The sequence below is a fragment of the Clytia hemisphaerica genome, unplaced genomic scaffold, assembly GCF_902728285.1.
Source record: "Clytia hemisphaerica strain Z4C2 unplaced genomic scaffold, Clytia hemisphaerica genome assembly, whole genome shotgun sequence".
Classification (NCBI taxonomy): domain Eukaryota; kingdom Metazoa; phylum Cnidaria; class Hydrozoa; order Leptothecata; family Clytiidae; genus Clytia; species Clytia hemisphaerica.
The window spans coordinates 2,408,239-2,429,372 of NW_027103836.1; the positions used below are offsets into that span (position 1 = coordinate 2,408,239).

The window sequence follows — 21,134 nt, forward strand, 5'->3', positions numbered from 1 at the left end:
GTCGTTGTCCCTCTTTCCAAAAACACTTTTGCTAGTCGAACGTTCATTACCTCAACCACACATCTGTGGAACAATCTACCTTTAGAAATAAAACAATGCGAGTCCCTTTTATCGTTTAACCCTTTTTTTATTAGGGGGGGGGGATATAATCTTATTAGTAGCATGTATACCAAATTTTACAATTATACACCGACCAGATCAGGTTTTATGACTTTTTTGTGCAGGCATATCATAAAACCCAGCTAAAACCCTATAAAATTCCAAAATCTTAAATTTAGCATAACTTTTGATCTAGGCATCCAACTAGTCTACTCTCTCCACCGTAGAGAATGTTTAAATCATGTCCTCAGAATACTAAAAAGTGACCTTTGAAGTAACCAGTCATTTTCTTGACAAAGTGACACTATTTGACAAAAATATTGACAGGGTCATTAAGTATGATGTCTGTAAGTTTTTTTTAATTATACTGAATGAGATGCTTTTAGTATGAATAGATAGAACTTGTGAGTAAGAAAAAATTAGGAAGGCCAGTTTTACAGATATGAATCTAATCAATTATTCTATTGCCTTTATGCTGACAAAATGACTAATTTCGACAGAAATAATAATGTGATGATGAAATACAAAGCTTCTCAAACTTGTTTCAAAAAAGTTTGGAGAAAGGGAAAAAACTCGATAACCCAAATTTATCTGGTCGCTGGTCGTGGTCGCCGGTCGTGGTCGTCATTTCTGGTCGACGTTTAGAAACTCCCCTTATTACTTACGCACATTTTGGATTGTGAGAAAAGTGACGACATCTGAGACCGCTTGTTGATTTGATTCATCGAAAATGTGTTCCTGTGAAATTAGACCATGGCCAGGTACCTCAAAACGTTTCACTTTTTTTCAAAATGTCGGTGAATAAACTTTTGATATCTTTCTTGGTCAATTTGAGGGTGCTGATTCGGAATTTGAATGTTACCAAGCTTGAAAACCCGCAGTTTTTACGTAATTTGCGATTTTTTGCGTTTTTAGGCAAAATTGTAAGCCCTGAAAATTCATGATTTTGGGGGGGGGGGGTCTTCGAAATCAAAAAAGACCCATACCACGTGATAGAGCTTTTCAAACTGAGCAAAAAAATGTATTATATCAAAGTCTCAACTTTTCTAGATCAAAAGTTATGGGCGTTTGTTTTTGTGGTAAAAAAGTGCTATAATTTTGCATAAATTATGCAGATTGTGGGGAAATTCCCTGTTTTCAATCAATTTTTGACCATAAAATCGTCTATAACTTTTGCAAGCAAATCTTTGTCTTTAGTTTTGTGTAATTTCTCATTTTGTCATTTTTTGATTCTTGTTATTTTTCCTAAATACTTCATCTGAAAAATAGAAAATAAAACTTACGTTAAGGTGGTAGTTAACTGAGAAATAGAAAAAGTCATTTTTTAACTTTTTTTGTAATAACTTTTGAAATATTTAAGATATGTCAATGAAACTTTCCACAATGGTAGTAAAACTATTAACAATGCAAAATATGAAAAAAAATTCTAAAAATAGCACAGACGGGGGTGATACCGACCAGAGGGTTACGTACTATAATTTTCTCAATACATGTTTTTAAAGACTTCTAAAACGTTTTAGAAAAAGATTTTTGGTATGGTGGTTGGTATTCATCAAAGGCAGAGGATAAGTGAAAAAAAATTTTAAATTCTTTTCCAGTGGGTCTGGAACCTAAAAAACGTAATTTTTGAGATTTAGAACCAATGACAGATTTTTTTGAATTTTTTCTTCACTCATCCTCTGCCAAATGGTACAAGAAACAACCCCTGAAAATTTCATGGAGCTAGCACTTGTCAATCCTGAGAAAAACCTGTATAGGCGTTAGCAAACCCCCGGAAACGCGTTTTGAGAAAATCAAGGAAAAAGACAAAAAAGGGTATTATTTTAAGCTTGTAAGCTCTTTTTAAAAAATTTCTTCACTGAATAGTCATCAAACCATACAGGTATCATAAATCAAAGAAAAGAATTTCATAGAAATTGAAAAATTATCCAAAATCAACAAAAACATGTTGCGCTTAAGTCACGTAAACAATATTAATTAAGTCAGGTGTAATCAATATTTTGACTGACTCGAAAGCCCATACCCTTCACCCTGTGTATATCATACCCTCAACCCTCTGTGTGTCACCTATCAGGGAAGATTTTTTCACCAAAAATAATTTCTTCTTTTGAGCTTTTGAAACATAAAATAGGCGTTATTTGAAAAATGCCATTTATTTTGTTGAGGTTGCAGTCTCAAACCTAATATTCAGTTTAGTCCTCATTTTGCAACATGCAGATAAGACCTGACCTTCTCAAAAATTACAGTGCTCTGAACTATCTTTTCAACGGTATATAAATTTATTGGAAAATAGTTCTATTTATACTGAAACGATTAATTTGTCTGAGACGAGCAATTTAGAAAATGAGAATTATGGAGGAGTGTACTTTTCATTCATGTTTCAATAAATAGGATCTCCTCCACGGACCACATTTTACAAACTACTCGTCTCAGTATAAATGGAACTAATGACAAGCAAAACAAACTTTAATTGACACTTAAAGCGAATGTAAACTTTAGTTAGCAGGGCTGCCTCCTATCCTACCCTTTCTTAGTGAAGTGCTACTGATTTGTTTCAAGCCCCAAGTTATTTCCCAAGACTTTTCCAAAATAGGATTACAATCCAGCTGGCACACAACGTCATTTGAGGTGATCTTGTAGATCTGACTGGATCTTTTAGTTTAGTTTAGTTGGATACACTGTGTGATCATAGTTGAATCATCCTTTGATGGATCTCGTCATCTTTTATTCATTCAACCATTCAACTACCCAACTAAATTTAATTTTTAATCTTTAAAGATTTCAGGGTTCACACCCATAATTTGCACCCCTTTATAACAGAGATGCCTTACGGGGCACGGGTTGTGCCGTTTAAAAATTTGTGTGTTAAATTCTTCTCGCAACCACTAAATTTTGCGAATTTTAGCAAATTCGTGAAAATTGCGAAAATTTCTGGCTGCTAAAATTTCTGACATTAAAGCAATAAAATTAACTGTTAAGAATGAATATGTTCAACAAATTCATATCACAATTAAAATGGCTTTCGAAAGCAGAACAATTTTCAGGAAATGAGGAAAAAATTAAATTTTCGGACATGAAACTAAACTTCGCAAATCAGTAAAGAAATATCATAGATGTCAAATTCGATATTAATTGGCTTTTCACCGGCGCGTCGATATATTTGAAACTTATGGAAACTTTTTTTGGATCAACTCTAAATGGGAATAAGGGTCCATGTTTACGATTTACGAAAGACCTGTTTACAAGGTAGTTTAAAAAATTGCAAAGTCTATCTTGTTTATCATTTCGATACGGGGAGGATTCTCATAGTAAGAGACCTACCATGCTTATGGCCATCTTTCCAAAAGTTCCTTCGACATTTATCGTTTACCTAAGCACTAATCGGTCGATTTGGCTCAATGTTGTCATTATTTCAAGATTTGAGTAATCAAAATAATTTCAATGTCGAGTGAATTTTGGAAAGATTAAGTTCGCACATACGGTCGTTTTTAAATTGATTACCCCCCGGGAATTTCGATGCTTTCAGACTTTTTGCTCTTTAAAAAGGTTCAAAATATAAATAGATATACATTTTAGCCATTGAGTTTCAAGGCCCGAAGGAGATAAGGACGAGTCTACAACCTTTCTCAAGCAAGAAAAAGTGAAGCCTTAAGATCTGCGCCGCAATTAGAATGACGGATTAAATCTAGCACTTTCTCTCTTTTAACGCGGCATATTCTGGCGATATATTTTACTATCTAGCGTTTGTGTGAAAACCACGCGGGTCACGCATCTAGGATGGGAAATAAGTGGCTTCATTTCCCATCCAGGAGTCCCGTGTCTAGCCCTTAGGGCTTGGAAATCAATGATTTTAATAGTATGAGTTTCACCAATACATGTAAACTCGAACGCATTAGCTTATTTCATTATCCTTTGATAGAGCACTCACTAAAGTACCAAGGGACATCAAAAAAAATCAAAAAGTGGTTCAAGTTGCTCTGGGTGCGTGATTGCAAGCCAATACACCCGCTTTATCGCAACGTCAGCTTGCAACACACTTTGGAATGTAAAACAAGAGGTTTAGTCTTAATTTTCTAACATCAATTACGCATTAACTTGACATCGAAAATGGGATTTCGGAATTAATATTTGTATCTTAGGTTAAATAAAAAAAATTAAAAGATTATTATTTAAACGATAAATATGGACAAAAAAATCAAAATAAAAAGGATTAGTCATATATTAAGCAGGCTAGGTTCATATTTGATAGCTTGGTTGAAATATTTTCAAATATGGACGCTATTCGTCAGCCATTTCGGTTCCATGATTTGATAACCCAATTGATTTTTGGCTTTACGTTCAGCATTTCTTGCTTCTAACTTCTTTTGGACGATGGTGTTCAAACGGTAAAAAGCTTTGCGCACAATTCGTCGGTATGTCGGGTTTGTGATGTCTTTCCAGTATGAGAAAATCCTGTTCACTCGGAAATTTGCTAGCAAACCTCTGAACATCATATATTGCTGAAAAGGAATTTAATTTTCAGATTAATTACATAGATATGGTATTAACAAAACCCATACGGCCAAGCGACCAAGCCCTGTAAATGGTGTAAGTTATAACCTAGGATTTGTAGATATAAAACACCCTATTGATTTACTCAACTTTCAGTTGATAGTTTGAAAGTCGTCAAATGAAAACCACATAATATACTCACAACATTGTAAAGTTTCCCAGTAAGAGCCTTCAATAAGGGCAGGTCTGTTCCATCGAGATTTTGATAAAGCCGAGTAGGTGAAGTTGGCATGAAATCTCTGTAATCAGGATAATTTGCTGAAGTATGGAACAAGTTAATCCACAGAAAGCGTTTCAAGAACGTCCTCAACTGATCACATGTTTCGAACTTTGCTGGAAAACCTTTCATCTAAATGAAATAACAATACTTAGAGATATTGGCTGGGAAGAAGAAGAAGAACACTTCAGGTGTCGGAAGTGTGTTCAGAGAGATACATGTAAGGAAGAAGGCTAAAAATTGAAACTCTTCATTTTTAGCAAATTGGAAGTCAAAAACATTGTCTTGAGTTTCGAGTTTGGTAAAACACTCTCAAAGCCAACGCAGACCTGTTACGCACTGGGAAAAAATCCCAAAATTAGACCCTGGTAAACAAATAATATCCAGTTGAAAAGCTTTAATTTGGAAAATGAGACATGGGTTTGGTGACATTTAAACACATTCCACACCTTTCCTCGCCCAGCATCAGGTTGAACCGTTCCTTCAGGCGACAACTCGTTAGCCCATGATTGTAATTCAGCGTCCCTGTGAATTCTTCCTCTTCTGTAATAAGTCTTGATGATGTCATCGATGAAAATCTCGTATTCTTTCATAATTACTTTGACGTCATCACGGAAAGGGTAATATTTAATGTCCTCGTCATCCAAACCGTTACCCTGGAAACGCAAAATATTGGATTCTTTAAAACAAGATTCTAAGGGATAGTGTCAAAGTCAGCAAGAAATACTATGTACGCATTTGCACAAATTTACTATTTTGCATAAGCCATTTAGTTTAACAGACTACCCCAGGTCAAATCTTAATAAAGGGTAAAAAGCCTTTACGCATTGTTCTTACCTTAATGAAATCTTCATAAGTGTTGCTTTCATAATCTCGTTCTGCAAAAGCTTTTTGCGACAAATCAAGAAAACCTTGATTCCCGGTTCCGTAGATGACACTACCCGCAGCATTGGGTGTGGTCAAAGTCTCAAAGACTGTGGTGATATGAGGGACAGTCCCTTCGCAATGGTGCTTAAAGAAATCGTAGAGGGGGTGCTTGGTGCTTAAATGACGTCTAAAGGACAGACAGTAGATGGTGGACACGAAATGGACTTCTCCGAGATGTATTTTAGCTTGACAATAAAGGTCCGAGGCCATCTCAGCTTCTCCTTTAGCTAAAAGCCAATTGGAACTTTCTGATGTATCAACTTCGGATGCTGGAAAAAAAGAAAAGTTTTAAAGGTTAGCTTTCAGTTTATTATCTCAGTGCTTTGTACAGTGATTGTGTGGAAAGAAATCTTTTTTGTTTATAGGATTGCAATCGAGAAAAGACGTTTTCGTCAGTAGTTACTTGGATCAAGTTTCCTCCTCCACTCAAACCCCATACCTAATCAAAAATAGAGGTCAAACATACTTTGAACAGGATTTCTTTGGATCGCAACTACGTGTAAAAGTCCGTCATCTCCCAACACAAAGAACGATATCGGTGACTTGACGTCAGCAAGTTTGCGATCTTGCAATAGCGGTGCGAATACGTCGGGTACGTTTTTAATGCCCACCATTTCAGGGATGTGAAGTACAAACAGTCGGCCGTCCTCAATCGCCTATAAATAATAAATAAAAAAAGTTTCTGAAAAGTTGAAAAGCAGACGAATCTTTCTCTATTTGATTTAAGACAGCACAATCATGACTGGGTTCTAAGAGCCCCCCAAACGGTTTGCGTGATTGCATGATCAGAGGTCAAAACGTGATTACGCAAAACGTAAAACGTGAAAAAATATTTGAGCCATGATACGTGATTTGGACTTTTTCAAAGGGATGCGTGATTATCCATTTTTTGCTGATTTTCGTGATCATTATTGAAGACAAACAATTGTGTGATATCGTGATCAGAGTTACCACTCGTCTTCATTGCACTGATGCGAAAGCAATAGTTTATTAAAATTTCATAACAATTCTTTAAAAGTATTTCTGGAAGAATTAAATTGTAATTACCTGTTCAATAGACACAGATTCTGTAGCAGAATATTTCATTTCAAAGTCTTCAAAGAATTTGGTGTTGACTAAAGGTTTCAAATCGTCCACGTGGTAGCCTTTGTCATCTGTAAGAAGAAATATTTTTCTGTTATTGAATTTAAAAAAAAGTCATGGAGGAAGGTTAGCCTATGGTAGTGTTCACTTCTTTCACTTAAGTAGAGTAGCACTATACCTTATCGGGGAAAACTGCGACGCTTGCTCACATCTCAAAAAGAGAAGTTATCGCTCACATGTTATCACAGTGACAACGCCAAAAATTCTGAAATTTATGTGATTCTTATAAAGTAGACTAATCTTTTTCGCCATACTTTGTTTACTTTGTAAGAACTAATTAACGAAAGATATATTGCCTTCAATCAAGAGTTATTGATTTGATTCTTATAAAGTAGATGCTTATAATAAAAATAAATATGCTAATCTTCTTATACATCCTTTGTTTACTTTCTAATAAATAATTACCGAAAGATATATTGCCTTCAATCAAGAGTTATTGATTTGATTCTTATAAAGCAGATGCTTATAATAAAAATAAATATTCTCATTTTTTTCGCCATCCTTTGTTTACTTTGTAAGAACTAATTACTGAAAGGCATATTGCCTTCAATCAAGAGTTAATGATTTGATTCTTATAAAGTAGATGCTTATAATAAAAAATATGCTAAATCCATCCTTTGCTCTAATAACTAATTTATATTGCCTTCAATCATTCCTTATAATTTGTTTATCCTTTGTAAGGACTAATTACCGAAAGGCATATTGCCTTCAATCAAGAGTTATTGATTTGATTCTTATAAAGTAGATGCTTATAATAAAAATAAATATGCTAATCTTTTTATCCATCCTTTGTTTACTTTCTAATAACTAATTACCAAAAGATATATTGCCTTCAATCAAGAGTTATTGATTTGATTCTTATAAAGTAGATGCTTATAATAAAAATAAATATGCTTATCTTTTTCGCCATCCTTTGTTTACTCTCTAATAACTAATTATCGAAAGATATATTGCCTTCAATCAAGAGTTATTGATGTGATTCTTATAAAGTAGATGCTTATAATAAAAATAAATATGCTCATCTTTTTCGCCATCCTTTGTTTACTTTCTAATAACTAATTACCGAAAGGCATATTGCCTTCAATCAAGAGATATTGATTTGATTCTTATAAAGTAGATGCTCATAATAAAAATAAATATGCTAATCTTTTTCGCCATCCTTTGTTTACTTTGTAGGGACTAATTACCGAAAGGCATATTGCCTTCAATCAAGAGATATTGATTTGATTCTTATAAAGTATACTTTCTTTAGGCGCTAAAACGGGCGTCAGTCAGGGCGTACGGAAGGCGTTTTGACACTGAAAATTATTATTATGGAGAAAGCCCATTTTAACAAATATTTCCCTTTTGGAAAACGGGAAATATTTAAAAAGAAGAAAAATCATCTCATGAAGATTTCTTCAGAAACAAACCTTCATCGTCAACGACTTTCTTCAAGAAGTAGGGACATTGACCAGTCAATCTTCGTTGAGTAAACGCCTCGTCAGTTTGCCAGTGACCCGTCGAAACATGGTCTGTGATTGTAGGGAATTGCGATGGGTTGGCAAAATATTGAGGTGCTTTTGTCGCCTACACCAAAAGAAGTAGTGAATAATTTATTGTTCAACATGAAGTGTCGGAGAGAATGAAACTTCCAGAAATGTTCCTGAAAACTCTCTATGTGATTGGAAAGATAAGAAATATCGGGACACACCAAATCTTTTGTTCAAGTTGTGCAAATGGAAAAGCGCACAGATGAAGAAAACAATTAAGAAAAAGATTTTCTCACCTGAACAGATTGCTGCCATGCTTTATAAGCAATCGCATATTCTTGCGGGCTTTCAAAAGAAGTAGTGTTGAAAGCAGCAGTTAAACCAGGGAAAACGGTGTTTAGCAATATGTTTGTCCACGTTTGAAGAAGCACTAAATGTCGCGATTCAAATGGATCCAAGGCGTAATAATATTTGGTTTCAGATAAATTCTGCGCTAACCAGGGAATCGTTGAAGCCAAAGGAAAATCAATGTTAGTGTTTTCATCGGAAATTTTGTACCAATATCGAGCTCTTGCAATATCGGTCAGTCGCTCTTTCTGACAGTTACGACGTGCACCGACTTTGACAGGACATTCTGATAAAAAGACGAGAAATGTTTAAAAAAATAACGACACTGAATTTTGACTCTTGGGAAAAATAAGATATAAAAAATATTTTTGACTCTTAAACGCGTGAACATTACTTTGCCCTATTCCCTGTGTTAAGGCGAAAATTGGGCGGATTACGTTAGAAACTTCAAATCACTCACCTCTTGGTATTGAAGTGGGACGAGAAGGCCTGTGGGATCTTTTATTCTTCCAACGTCCCAACACCATCTTTGTTAATTTTGCCAAATCTTCGTCTAATTCTGAAATAGAAACATAATTATGATCTTTAATATAAGTTGGCTGATAGTTTGAAATACTAATGATTAACTTGTCACGCATGAAAATATTTCTCCTTTTTTAGGCCTGGGGAAAGACGTAAATTGAACAACACTTACTCGTTTCATCCTGGTGAAGTGTGGAATGACATTGTGCTACCACCACACATGCAAGTAGCAGTGTTACAACCTTCATATCTTGTCTAAAAAATAAATCCGAAAACTCAACAAGTAGAATATCGGTAAAGTTATCAAACGTGTTTCTGAAGTGGGACAATATTGAGTTTTGAATAAATACAAGTCAATCAAAAACAGAACATACCTTGAAAACCAACTTCTCTGATTTGGGTTTGAAATTTTGTACTGAATTCAATTCAAATCCTTTTTATCTGTTTTGCTCTCCGCCTTTTTGTTGTTGAAAAAATGTTCCTTTCTGTAGAGATGTGGTTTCTAAAAGGATTATTAAGCGGAAGAACGTGTTGCTCGAACAACAAAAAGATATCACGATTAATTATCTCTGGAGATCATTAAAATAATTACTTCTGAAAGAGGAACACTTTTTTTAAGGTATCACAATGTCATTCTGTAATTATTTTGTCTTAACGTAGAGCGTTTCGCTCAAATCAAAGCACTGAAGTTTGCATTATTCTATTGCCCCACCAAAAACCCACCTCTTTCTATGTTGAAATACCAAGCCCCAAGCGACATTGTCATCAACGGGAACATTTTACGATAAAGAATCCAAAACTATCATGAAGGGAGAACTTTTTCCAGGTTGAATTTCATCGTAAATAATTGAGCAAAATGCTTTATAAAGGGTGTCCCTAATTAAAGTATCGAGTTTGAACATGCGATTGAGTAGAAAAGTTTGTGTGTGTTATTGCTAAAATATAAGAACGTTCTCCATCACACAGGCTTATCACAAAAGGTAGTTACAACGTATAAATTAATCGTAATGACAAAGAAAAAAGAGGGAGAGCTTAAAATACAATTTTGTGAACACGCACATAAAACTTTTCTACTCAATCGCATGTTCAAACTCGATACTTTAATTAGGGACACCCTGTACAGTACCTCTAGATAAGTCAGCTTTTTAACTTTCGAAATTTGTCAATATTATTCTTGAGAGACGTCTTTAATATCACGAAGTATTAAAATTGACTTTTCGAAAGTCTGTTAAACTAATTTCGAGAATAAAATACAGTCCCAGTTTTCCTTCCTGTCAAGAAATACTTAAGGAAAGTTTACATTTTCAGAGATGAAAAAATTTCAATCCCCAGTTTTCCTTGCTGTCGGCTTCTTGAAAACGTTTTAAGTTTTTCCCCCCAAAAAAAACTATTCGACAAAGGGTGCAAATCTATCATTAAATCTTAGAGAACGTACAGCAACGAAGAACATTTTTCAAAAAGCCATCTGCTAAATTTTGCGCATCAGTAGGCACTGCGTGAAATTGGGGAGTTTTCTCATTTTCAGCAATGTTGCTGGCTTCAATGGATTTTACAGAAAAACTGGTATGAATTTTTTGATGATTGAAAAAAGATTTAATCTTGATACGTGTGCGATACACGTTTTTTATTAAAAGAACATTCAAAATATTTGAAGCCTCCGGTTGTTCTTAACTTTTTCAGTTTAAAGCCTAAAAATGCTCTTAACTTGTTCTTAATACTGTAATGAAAAAGTGTATTCGATAAAATAAATGTTGTTTTACCGCATATCCGATACGCATAAGTGATAGTGCGTGGTCAATCGAGAACGAAACGAGGTTTCGAAAAGGAAGACTTTTACCAATACATTGCTTAGTTAGTCATTAAGAACTAAGTTAATTAGTGATTAAGAACATAATTTGCAATGATAAACAGAAAGATTGTTCCTCACCACACAATTATTATCCAAACACAATTTACGAATTATAATGAAAATTGTGGTCATGGAAGTTGATGAGAGAAAATAAAAATTGTAAGAGTGAAGGTAATTGAGTTTAAAGCCCCAAGTGGGCTAGATAAGGATATTCAACTTTTTTAAAGCAGGACAATTCAAAGCTTTAAAATTTGCGAAGCATTAACTAGACTATGTAGAGTCTACTTCTGACTGAACTTTGCTTTCTGATGATTTTGATAGCACTGAGTCCAGTGAAATAGACTAGAGGGAGGATATCGCCATCTTGAATTTTTTTACCTTCGTTTTCAAAAATTACAAAAAAAACGAACAAACAATAAAATAAATTGAAACCCCATCAAAGTTCATGAAACTACAACAAAAACATGAAAATACCTCCCACATAAAAAAAATTGGTCTATGGTCACGGTTTTTTGTTTGTGTTTCTCCAAAAAGGACTGGATCTAGTGGTCTGGATCTGCTACCACCTCAAGCAAAGCCAAAAACTAAGAATTGGCCAAATTGCACCGGGCCACTTATCAGCACCATCCAGTTTATCAGTCCCCGGGTTAAGCATTAAGATTTCTTTGCTTTTAGCGGCAAATTTTTCGAAACCGGGCGACGGATTTTACTTTCAATTTGGCGTTTACACGCTTTTTTATAAGAATACACTTTATAAGAATGCCAATGATGAAAATGGCCAAAAATTAAGAATATGGTAAGAATATCACCATCATGGAATTTAGCAACTGCCCCTAAGAATGCTATTTTATTTTTAATGCATTTTAACCTGTAGATTGCCAATTTCGATCTTAACTTAAGAACACCGTAAGAATATTTTTGGATAATTTTCACCAAAAAGTTAAGAATATCTATGATGAAATTAAAAAATACCATTCTTATAAAAAAAGCGTGTACGTGAAAACCACGCGAGTCAGGCATTTTGGCCGGGAGATAAGTGGCTTTGAAATCAATGGTGAAGGCTTCCAAGCTGCTGGCCTCTTTCTTAGTCCCTACGTCCAATGTGTATTGAACATAAAGCATGAGTTTTTATCACTCTTGGCCCTTGCTTACAGACCAGGTTCCTTATTCAACTGATAATGCTCTGATAATGTTTATTCAATTTATCCAGGAAAATGAAATAAATCCACTCCATTTTTTTATCTTACTGGTATTTACACTAGTTTGATTGAACAGGCTTTTTTTCGTTTTTTCTTATTGAAGAGCAATCATTTAAATCAGTTTAATCGATCAAAATCAAGTTAAAATGGTAAAAGATAAAGGCCGCTTTGATGTTGAAAATGCAAAATTATGTCCCTTATAACACCGGCTCGCAATCCACTGCGACCAAAAAATAGCGCTAATATCAGCCAGCGTAAAAAAGGACTGAGAAAGTATCAAAGTTATTAGTAGGGGGAAATTTGTTCGTTTATTTGAGGTCGCTCGATTTTTTTTAGTCAAAGCACTTGCTATACATTTTTGGAAAGCTAAGGGGTAGGGGAATCAAAATAATTTGGGTGCCAATTTTTTTTCGGACACTTTGGTGTGATTTTCGGACAAAATACGACGGTCTCAGGCAAAAATCATAGGGTGAAAAATTAATGAAAATTTTAGCTTGAGAAAACGGATACCTGTTGCATATTTTTGGAAAGCTCTCAAAAAAATTAAGATTAGAGATATATTTCAAACATAGGTGATTTCTGTACCTAACTCGAGATATTAACCCTTAAAAACAGTGTTTTTCAGCCAGAAACAGCTGTTTTGTCCAGTTTTTGCGCTTTTGGAAGCTCATATGATATGATCATCTGGGCTGTCCCATGGCCTGGTATATAAAGTATAATATCTTCCAGAGCTGTCAAAGCCACACACAGTTCGGTATACGGGCGGGTCAAGACCAGTCCAAGTTTCTTTTATCTCGACACATTCGGTGAGATGAGGTGGTAAGAATGCTTGCCGTAGGTAAGCCAACATTCCTATTTTGATATTTGAGGATTATCTTAACTCGTTTGCATTTTTATTCCTAAAAAAAACAAACAGATTATACAATGTAAGGTGTGATCTACACGTTTTATTCTATAAGAACAAACTATATAAGAAGAACATGAAGCTTCGATGGCCAAAGTGAACAAGTTAAGAACATTTTTTAAGGCTTTGGCGACTTTTAAACACCGATTTCTTAGGAAAACGGACAAAATACTCAGAAAATGGTGAAAATAAGAAAATAAGAACATGTTAAGAACATTTTTAGGCTTAAAATTAAAAAAGTTAAGAACATCGGAACATCCGAAGGCTTCAAAAATTTTGGATGTTCTCATAAAAAAGAAGACGTGTATGGACTGGAGTATAATAGGTCATTCTTCAGGACCCTTGACAATAAATAATGGATTTGATTTTTTTGGCCTATTCGACAGAAGAATTAGCCTGTACCACCCTGAATGTCAACAGGCGATTATGTCTTTCCTGCAAAGAAAAGTTTGGTACAGGCGGCTACAGAAGAATGTATTTAGAGAATTGAGAGGGGTTACGCAAATGAAGACAGACAAACATTTTCATTGCCTAAAGACTGACATGACAAGCAAGACTTGCAAGGTAACAAAGTGCGTCAAATATCGATGAATTTCAAAATTCGTAGTCATGATTGATACCATGAGATAGTACAAGATAGAAAATGATATCAAGAGATAAGAGATAAACTAATTATGATAGGATATACAGTCATTGAAAGCGGAGAGTCCTTTTTTATGAATTATAAAATTGTATAAAATTTAATATTATGAAAATAATAAATCATTTTTTGCAAAATCCGAAATTTAAATATAAGATGGCATGGAATGAACCCCCCAGCCCGCAGACTACAACCAAAATCTTCCTGAAAAAGGCTGGGGGCTGTATTTTTTTTAATTTCAGGGGGTACCTATGATCTCTGGGGCACCTAACTTTTATACAGTAAGGTCTGAGGCCGGGGAACTATATTTTATATCTTGATTTTATCTAACTATCATTATTCTTTTTAATTATAAAAATATACAATTTTTTCATTTCTTGACATATACTCAAGTCACAGGGGGTACCAATCACAGGGGGTACCTACTAACGTCTGTTGTTTGGGGGTACCTAAAATTTAGGGGGTACCTATTTTCTTAGGGGGTACCTAAACCCCTGGTCCATGCCATGGATGGGAAATGATAAGATAATTTCATAATAGAATTTGATTGATCCTTTGGACCACGTAAAAAATATTCTCTCTTTGCAGTGAACTTTTTCAAATGGAATTGATCCCTTTTTATCTGGCTGAGGAGAAATGATAAGCATTAATTTTTATGATGCGTTCTATCAAATAACTTGATAAATTCTATCAGAAGTTAAAAGGTCAAAAGTGAGCCATAAAAAAATCTCTAAGATAGAGTGCTCTACCAGTTGCGATAAACATCAAAAAAGAGATGAACATTTTCACGAAGTCCAGAATTGAAAATTAGATACCGGGTGCGCCACAAAAAGGTTTCTCTCTTTAAAGTTAATTTTCTCGAAGTCTGAAGATTTTAAAAGAATCATTCCTATTCCCGGGGGGGGGGGGTACTTAGGCAAAATGGGTGCCGGGTATGTGCGAGCCATAAGGGTACCTTTTCTCATTCCTCAAAAGTCTCTCAAAGGGGTACAAATTCAAAAGTTAGTCTCTGAAAGGGTCCTAAAATAAACACGAAAATAAAAGATTTCTCTCTCAAAGGGTCACGATTTCCAAAAATTTTGACCAAAATTTGGTGAAAATCAAACCGAAATTTGGAAAAGATGGACCAAAATTTAGGAAAAAGTCTCTCAAAGGGTCCCAGCCTCCTCAGTTTGCTTGGAAAAAACCCGTCGCACTCATGTGTTTTTGAATTGCGTTGAAAAGCTTGGCTATACGTTTTTTTAATAAGAACATCCAAAATTTTGGGAGCCTTCAGATGTTCTTAACTTTCTGAGTTTTAAGCCTAAAATTGTTCTTTAACATGTTCTTATTTTGACCATTTTGTTAATATTTTCTACCATTTTCCTAAGAAAGTTTCCTAAGGGTGTTTTTGAGTCCACAAAGCCTTAAAATGTTCTTAGCTTGTTCTTAACATTTTGGACAGCGAAGCCTTATGTTCTTATATAGTTTGTTTTTATAAAAGAAACTTGTAGCCCAATCTCAATAAAAAAGTTACGCTGAATATAATAATCTCAAAAGAACAATTACAAGAAACAGCTTAATTCAAACATTTTTTTAGGGTTTAATATCAAAAAATACTTTTTGCTATATATTTTTGATAGAAAAATAATAAATAAAGGTGCAATATTATATACAATGTCTTTGATAAAAAAAATAAACAAATAAATTTACGAAAGTAACAAAACGCGATCAAAACAAGTAATACTTTAATGGACCTACCTATTTATAAAACGAATAATTAGAATTTAATGGAAGTAATGTATAATTTTGAATTTCGATTTATATATCTATTGGAACGGCGAAAGCAATTAAGAAACGCATCGATGTTTAACGGTGAAAGAAAAATCATGAAAATCTGTCGAGTATAAGTTGAAAAAATGAAGGAAAACCGTTTTACGCCGGTTTTCGGCTGTTCCGGCGATTTTTAAGGAGTTCCGGATTCAAAGGATGATTTTTTTGGAAATCAAACGATGCTAAGTTTTGGGCATCATCATAAAGAACATTTTTCTGTAAAGAAACAATTAAATAAGTTGAAAAAATGTGACGGAAATGTGAAAATACGACGATTTCCGGCACATTTCCGGTTCTACAGACCGGAAAAAAATTTTTTTCGGCAAACGGTTTTCGACACCTTTTCGGCAGTACTAATGTGCATCTATGTGCAAAAAATCGCAAAGAACTAATGATAAAATCTCGAGAAAATCTCAAAAAACCGCTTTTTTCGGGACATTTCCGGTTCTACCGGCCGGAAAATTTTTTTTTCTCGAAAATTGGGCTCTGTCACATTTTGGGCATTGCCATTTTACATCATTGTGCAAAAAATCATGAAAATCTGTCGAGTATAAGTTGAAAAAATGAAGGAAAACCGTTTTACAACGCCGGTTTTCGGCTGTTCCGGCGATTTTTAAGGAGTTCCTGATTCAAAGGATGATTTTTTTGGAAATCAAACGATGCTAAGTTTTGGGCATCATCATAAAGAACATTTTTCTGTAAAGAAACAATTAAATAAGTTGAAAAAAATGTGACGGAAATGTGAAAAAACGACGATTTCCGGCACATTTCCGGTTCTACAGACCGAAAAAATTTTTTTCGGCAAACGGTTTTCGACACCTTTTCGGCAGTACTAATGTGCATCTATGTGCAAAAAATCGCAAAAAACTAATGATAAAATCTCGAGAAAATCTCAAAAAACCGCTTTTTTCGGGACATTTCCGGTTCTACCGGCCGGAAAAATTTTTTTTTCGAAAATCGGGCTCCGTCACATTCGAGGGTTTATAGTAATGCACCTTTGTGCAAAAAATCAGAAAAATTGAATGAGCCAATCTCGAGAAAAGTTGGTAACTAACGAACGAACGAACGAACGAACTAACTAACGAACACGGGTTAATTTATAGGACCTCCACCCCACCGGGGTAGGTCCAAAAAATATAATCGAAGAAAAAATAATCCAAAATTATTCATTGTGAATTCTTTGTTCGGTGACCTCATCGACTGCTTTTTAAGGGAAAATGTCATAACATTTGTCTGACATCCATATTAAACAAGAACCCTTACATGTTAAAAATGTGTATTTTTTCAAATCATTTTCACTTCCATGGTTTAAGATATAATTCTCAATTCATTGGTTTGTGAACGGTTTCAACCTCGTCTCCGTGTGTCCTAGGCTTTATTTAACGTTACTGATTGACGCCAGAGAATTATATTATCTAGCGCTATCAGTAAGCATTATTAAGCTGATAATACACAGGGAACGCGGTTGAAGCGGTCTATTTTAGCGCTTTACTATCATGTGACTTTTTCATCAATATTTGGTCGAAGCCCATTTGCTTCAATTGTGCACTTGTTTTTGCAACCATATGGAAACCAGGCCAGCGTAACTAGACTAATTTTCGTGGGTTTAGTTTCTGCGTGGTTTGGTTGCAATAAAAAGTGCACACTTAAAGTGAATGGACTTTAATACAAGGAGAATACAAATTTTTTAAAGATCTACATTCTGAATTCAAAAGCCAGCCAATCAAATGTGCTACTTGAAGGTGCATTGAAGCGCAAAGCTTTTCATTCCATAACCTAGAAAACATGCTTAATCAAACTCCTTAAAGCAAGACTGGGACGCCAACTCAACGTACATTACGCCTCATTACGTTATCATTTCGGTCGGAAAATAAATGCCGTAAAATCTTGATTACTTTTCATAATTTCTTTTGAAACTTCAATCTGACATCCGTCGTAAAGTCCTTGTAGTGCTACGTCGTCAATTTTAAAAACAACTTCCCCGTCAACTTTCAATCGGGAAAACGGATCATAACGTAACAAAAACAACAACAAATATGTAGTCCTTAATTCCGTTTTATCTAACCGGAACTCTATTTGTTTACGTAATATTGAACGTGCGGGACGCCGGTATCCGGGATTACGGTACGTACGAAACCGGTACGCCGATATTTGTAAGTCTACGTAAGATTCTGATGATGCAGGTTTACTTTTCATCTTCCCGTCGATGTGTTTGATCAAAATCTTTAAAACAGATCTGCAGATGTAAAAAGGATATTAAATATATAATATAAGTTTCATTGACTTAAAAATGCACAAAAAAAAACATGGTGAGCGGTGCTACAATCAAGGTTCTATTCTATTTGAGAAAAAAGGGAAATTCACCGGGAAGTTTTGAAACCACAATTGATTTGCAAGTGCTCTAAAGTAGGTTCGAAGGGTAGAGTTTTAACTCTGAGTATTAACATAAGACTTAGGAGCTTAGGATCTGAAGATCCAAAAGTTCAAAAATAGTCCAATAAGGCTCAGAATATAGCCTGGAAGTCTGCCAACCCCTCCCAAATTGAAATATTCGATTAAATTAAAAAGATAGCCCAAAATCAACTTTCTCGTCGGAACTTTAAATCTTGAAAGACGTTCAAATAACCGGAATTCTCAATATAGTTCAACCATGATTGTAGTTAAGATAGAATTTCAAAGACTCTTAAGCTACCGAAATAGAGCACACATATGCTGTATATATTCAGTCAACTCCCTAGTAATTATATTCTCTACTATTCGAATCCTTTTTTTGATTCGAGCGTAAATTCTGGTTGAGCACTGTATCCGAGGTTCAAAGAAGATTTGAGGAAATACGATACTTAGCATATGTCTTTAATGTAGAACTTTTATGAGTGGCCCCTAAATATAGTGTGTTCCGAAAAAAGCGGACAAATTTTATATATAGTAAAATCCTCATAATTTATGCGAAATTTTATGACTTATTTACTTAATATTTTAATCCCAAAAACCTATTCAAGCATCTTGGGAATAGAATATCTTTTGATTTGATTAGGAATTTTTATCTTATTTCAATCATTCCCAGCCCAGTTAAAATACAGAGTTTTGAGGATTATACTTTCTATAAAAGTTTGTCCGCTTTTCTTGGGACACACTGTATAGTCTAGAAAATGAAAAATTATCTTACCTTGAAGCATCGTATTGTAATAATAATTTCAAATGCGGTTTATTTTTCAACGATTGTTGTTTTGGTAACACGGGTTTTCGACTTTCCAAACTGCTTTCAGAGCTTCCCAATTCCTGAGAAGACAAAATGAAAAAGATCGTGAGGTACTTCCATCTGACAAAATTACGAGTACTTTAAATGGGCATTTCTTTCTTTGAGTGTTCAAATAATAAACATTTTTCAAATAGTTATCCCTGAAAGAGAAATCGTTAATTTTATCAAATTCTGTGATTGGGTTTTGTCTGAAAATCTATCTATGGGGAACAAAAACATGAACCTTCTCATAAAAAACAAAAAATCCTTTCTCCTGTCGAGCTGTCAAGAAAAGAACATTTGCAAATACCATGGTTACACCCCATAAAGGATGCTAAAGATCCCAGGGTTTGCCACTCTAACAGTGTAATTCATGATAGGCACCATTACATCACGGACCCAACAGCTGATTGGTTGTAAGTGACGTAAAATCAGTCAATACGTCAACCTCGTCCCCGTGTATTCCAGTCTTTATTAACGTTACTTATGGACGCCAGAGAATACCCTGGTGTTGGCTGATGCGAGTTCCCCCACACTGACCTTTATATACCCTGGACCAAGCTTCTCAATCCCGGCAAAGCAAAATCTTTGATCGGAGTTTTTTGAAAAGTGGTACCCTAATGGCGGCACTACTCAATAGGGGTTTAAATACATCGAGAGCGCTAGTACTTTCTCTCAAATATTTTTGTTGATGTAGCGTCGTTAGACATTAATTTTCAACATTGCAATGACTTCTTCTCGGGTACCAATTCCAAAAAAACTCCAATCAAAGATGGCGGATATAGCTTGGTCCAGGATTATATAAAGGTCAGTGGTTCCAGAGGGGGAACTTCTCAAAACAATACATCATAAAAAATTTGACGTTACAAAGTTACACTACAATGCAATGGTTTCAAATCCAGCAACAAATGAAATCTGACGTTTTGTTTTTGAATTACGTAATCTTACGCGTTCGAAAACCAGCCCATGCCAGGGTATTATCTAGCGCCATCAGTAAGCATAAAAAAGCTGATAATACGCAGGGAACGAGGTAGTCACTACGTCAATATCATGAATAATAGAGCTAATTTTTACCTTAACAGATGGCTGTACCTCTTTAACATCAATTTCCTGTTTCCCTTGCACAACACCATCCAGTAAATCAAGACTCCGGCAATCACTTATATCATTATTCAAGAAATCAGATCCTAAAGAAATTTCATTACTTTCTTTCGATCCTGAATGTGATGCTAAGAGTTCTTGTTGTTCAAAGATATCTAGTTCTTCTTCAACAGATTTGGTATGGAGACGATAGATTTTGAATAAGATGAAGAAGAGAAGGAATACAACGACAACCAGGACGATAATAATAACTGTGAAATAATATTTCATCTTGTGTCGTCGTCCTTTTTTGGTGACTTTCTTCTCCCTTGTTCTCGATTTCGCAGTGTTAATGTTTTAATGTCATATCGAGTATTTAAGTTTTGGTGATTTTCAATTTTTTGTTTTGCTAAAAGGTGAAGAATGTGAAAATAGAATTAAAAAGGGTTCAAAGTATTGTCTGTCTGTCTGTCTGTCTGTCTTTTGACTTATTATTTTTTGTGTTTGTGCATTGTGCAGTGATTTCGTTCGTACTTTCATACGTTTTTTATAACGAGATAAACACAAGGTAAAAGGAAGCATTCATCCAATATGGTGTCAGTAATGTAATGACATAATATTTGAATCATAGGGAGAAAGCGTATAAGATTAATGACGTAATATTTGTGGGTTTTCAAAAATGTATGACGTCACATCAAATATTCAAAAAAGATTACTAAAGATTATCAAAAGATGACACGAGACTGAAATACAGATAAAAATTATGGTATCAGATATAATTAGTCTAGCAAGCTAGACGACTAATTCAGACATAGTAGAAATAAAACAAAAAGTCTAAAACCTGTAACAATCGTATTATCATATGACACCTATACTACTGTATTACACGCATATTATAAACAATTCCAGTCTACAGATATATTCATTATGTTGTAAAAAAAAAGATAAAGGTATGTATATTACAGAATTATATCAAAAATATGTATGATTAGATTATAACATGCATGATAGATGATACCTTTAAAAAGTCATTTGTTATCTTCAGGAGCAAGCAATACAGGATGCAGAGGGGTGTCAATTTTTTTCAAACAAAGCGTGCTTCTATCTTTATCCCTTATTAGGTCGAGTTAACA

At 34.6% G+C, this 21,134-nt stretch overlaps 2 protein-coding genes across 2 annotated transcripts; both read right to left on the reverse strand.

The window, feature by feature from the left end:
- Nucleotides 1-4,212: 4,212 nt before the first annotated feature.
- LOC136807222 (polyunsaturated fatty acid 5-lipoxygenase-like) lies at nucleotides 4,213-10,157 on the reverse strand. The gene is made up of 12 exons (XM_067063818.1): nucleotides 10,003-10,157; nucleotides 9,654-9,781; nucleotides 9,452-9,534; nucleotides 9,218-9,316; nucleotides 8,706-9,043; nucleotides 8,350-8,506; nucleotides 6,842-6,948; nucleotides 6,261-6,450; nucleotides 5,705-6,063; nucleotides 5,317-5,523; nucleotides 4,793-4,999; nucleotides 4,213-4,598 (listed from the first exon to the last, which is right to left on the reverse strand). The coding sequence occupies exons 3-12, from the start codon at nucleotides 9,525-9,527 to the stop codon at nucleotides 4,365-4,367; spliced, it is 1,974 nt and encodes a 657-aa protein (XP_066919919.1). The 5' UTR covers nucleotides 9,528-9,534; nucleotides 9,654-9,781; nucleotides 10,003-10,157; the 3' UTR covers nucleotides 4,213-4,364.
- Nucleotides 10,158-17,298: 7,141 nt separating this feature from the next.
- LOC136807319 (uncharacterized) lies at nucleotides 17,299-20,406 on the reverse strand. Its single transcript, XM_067063924.1, has 3 exons — nucleotides 19,996-20,406; nucleotides 18,850-18,962; nucleotides 17,299-17,919 (listed from the first exon to the last, which is right to left on the reverse strand). The coding sequence occupies exons 1-3, from the start codon at nucleotides 20,290-20,292 to the stop codon at nucleotides 17,538-17,540; spliced, it is 792 nt and encodes a 263-aa protein (XP_066920025.1). The 5' UTR covers nucleotides 20,293-20,406; the 3' UTR covers nucleotides 17,299-17,537.
- Nucleotides 20,407-21,134: the final 728 nt, after the last annotated feature.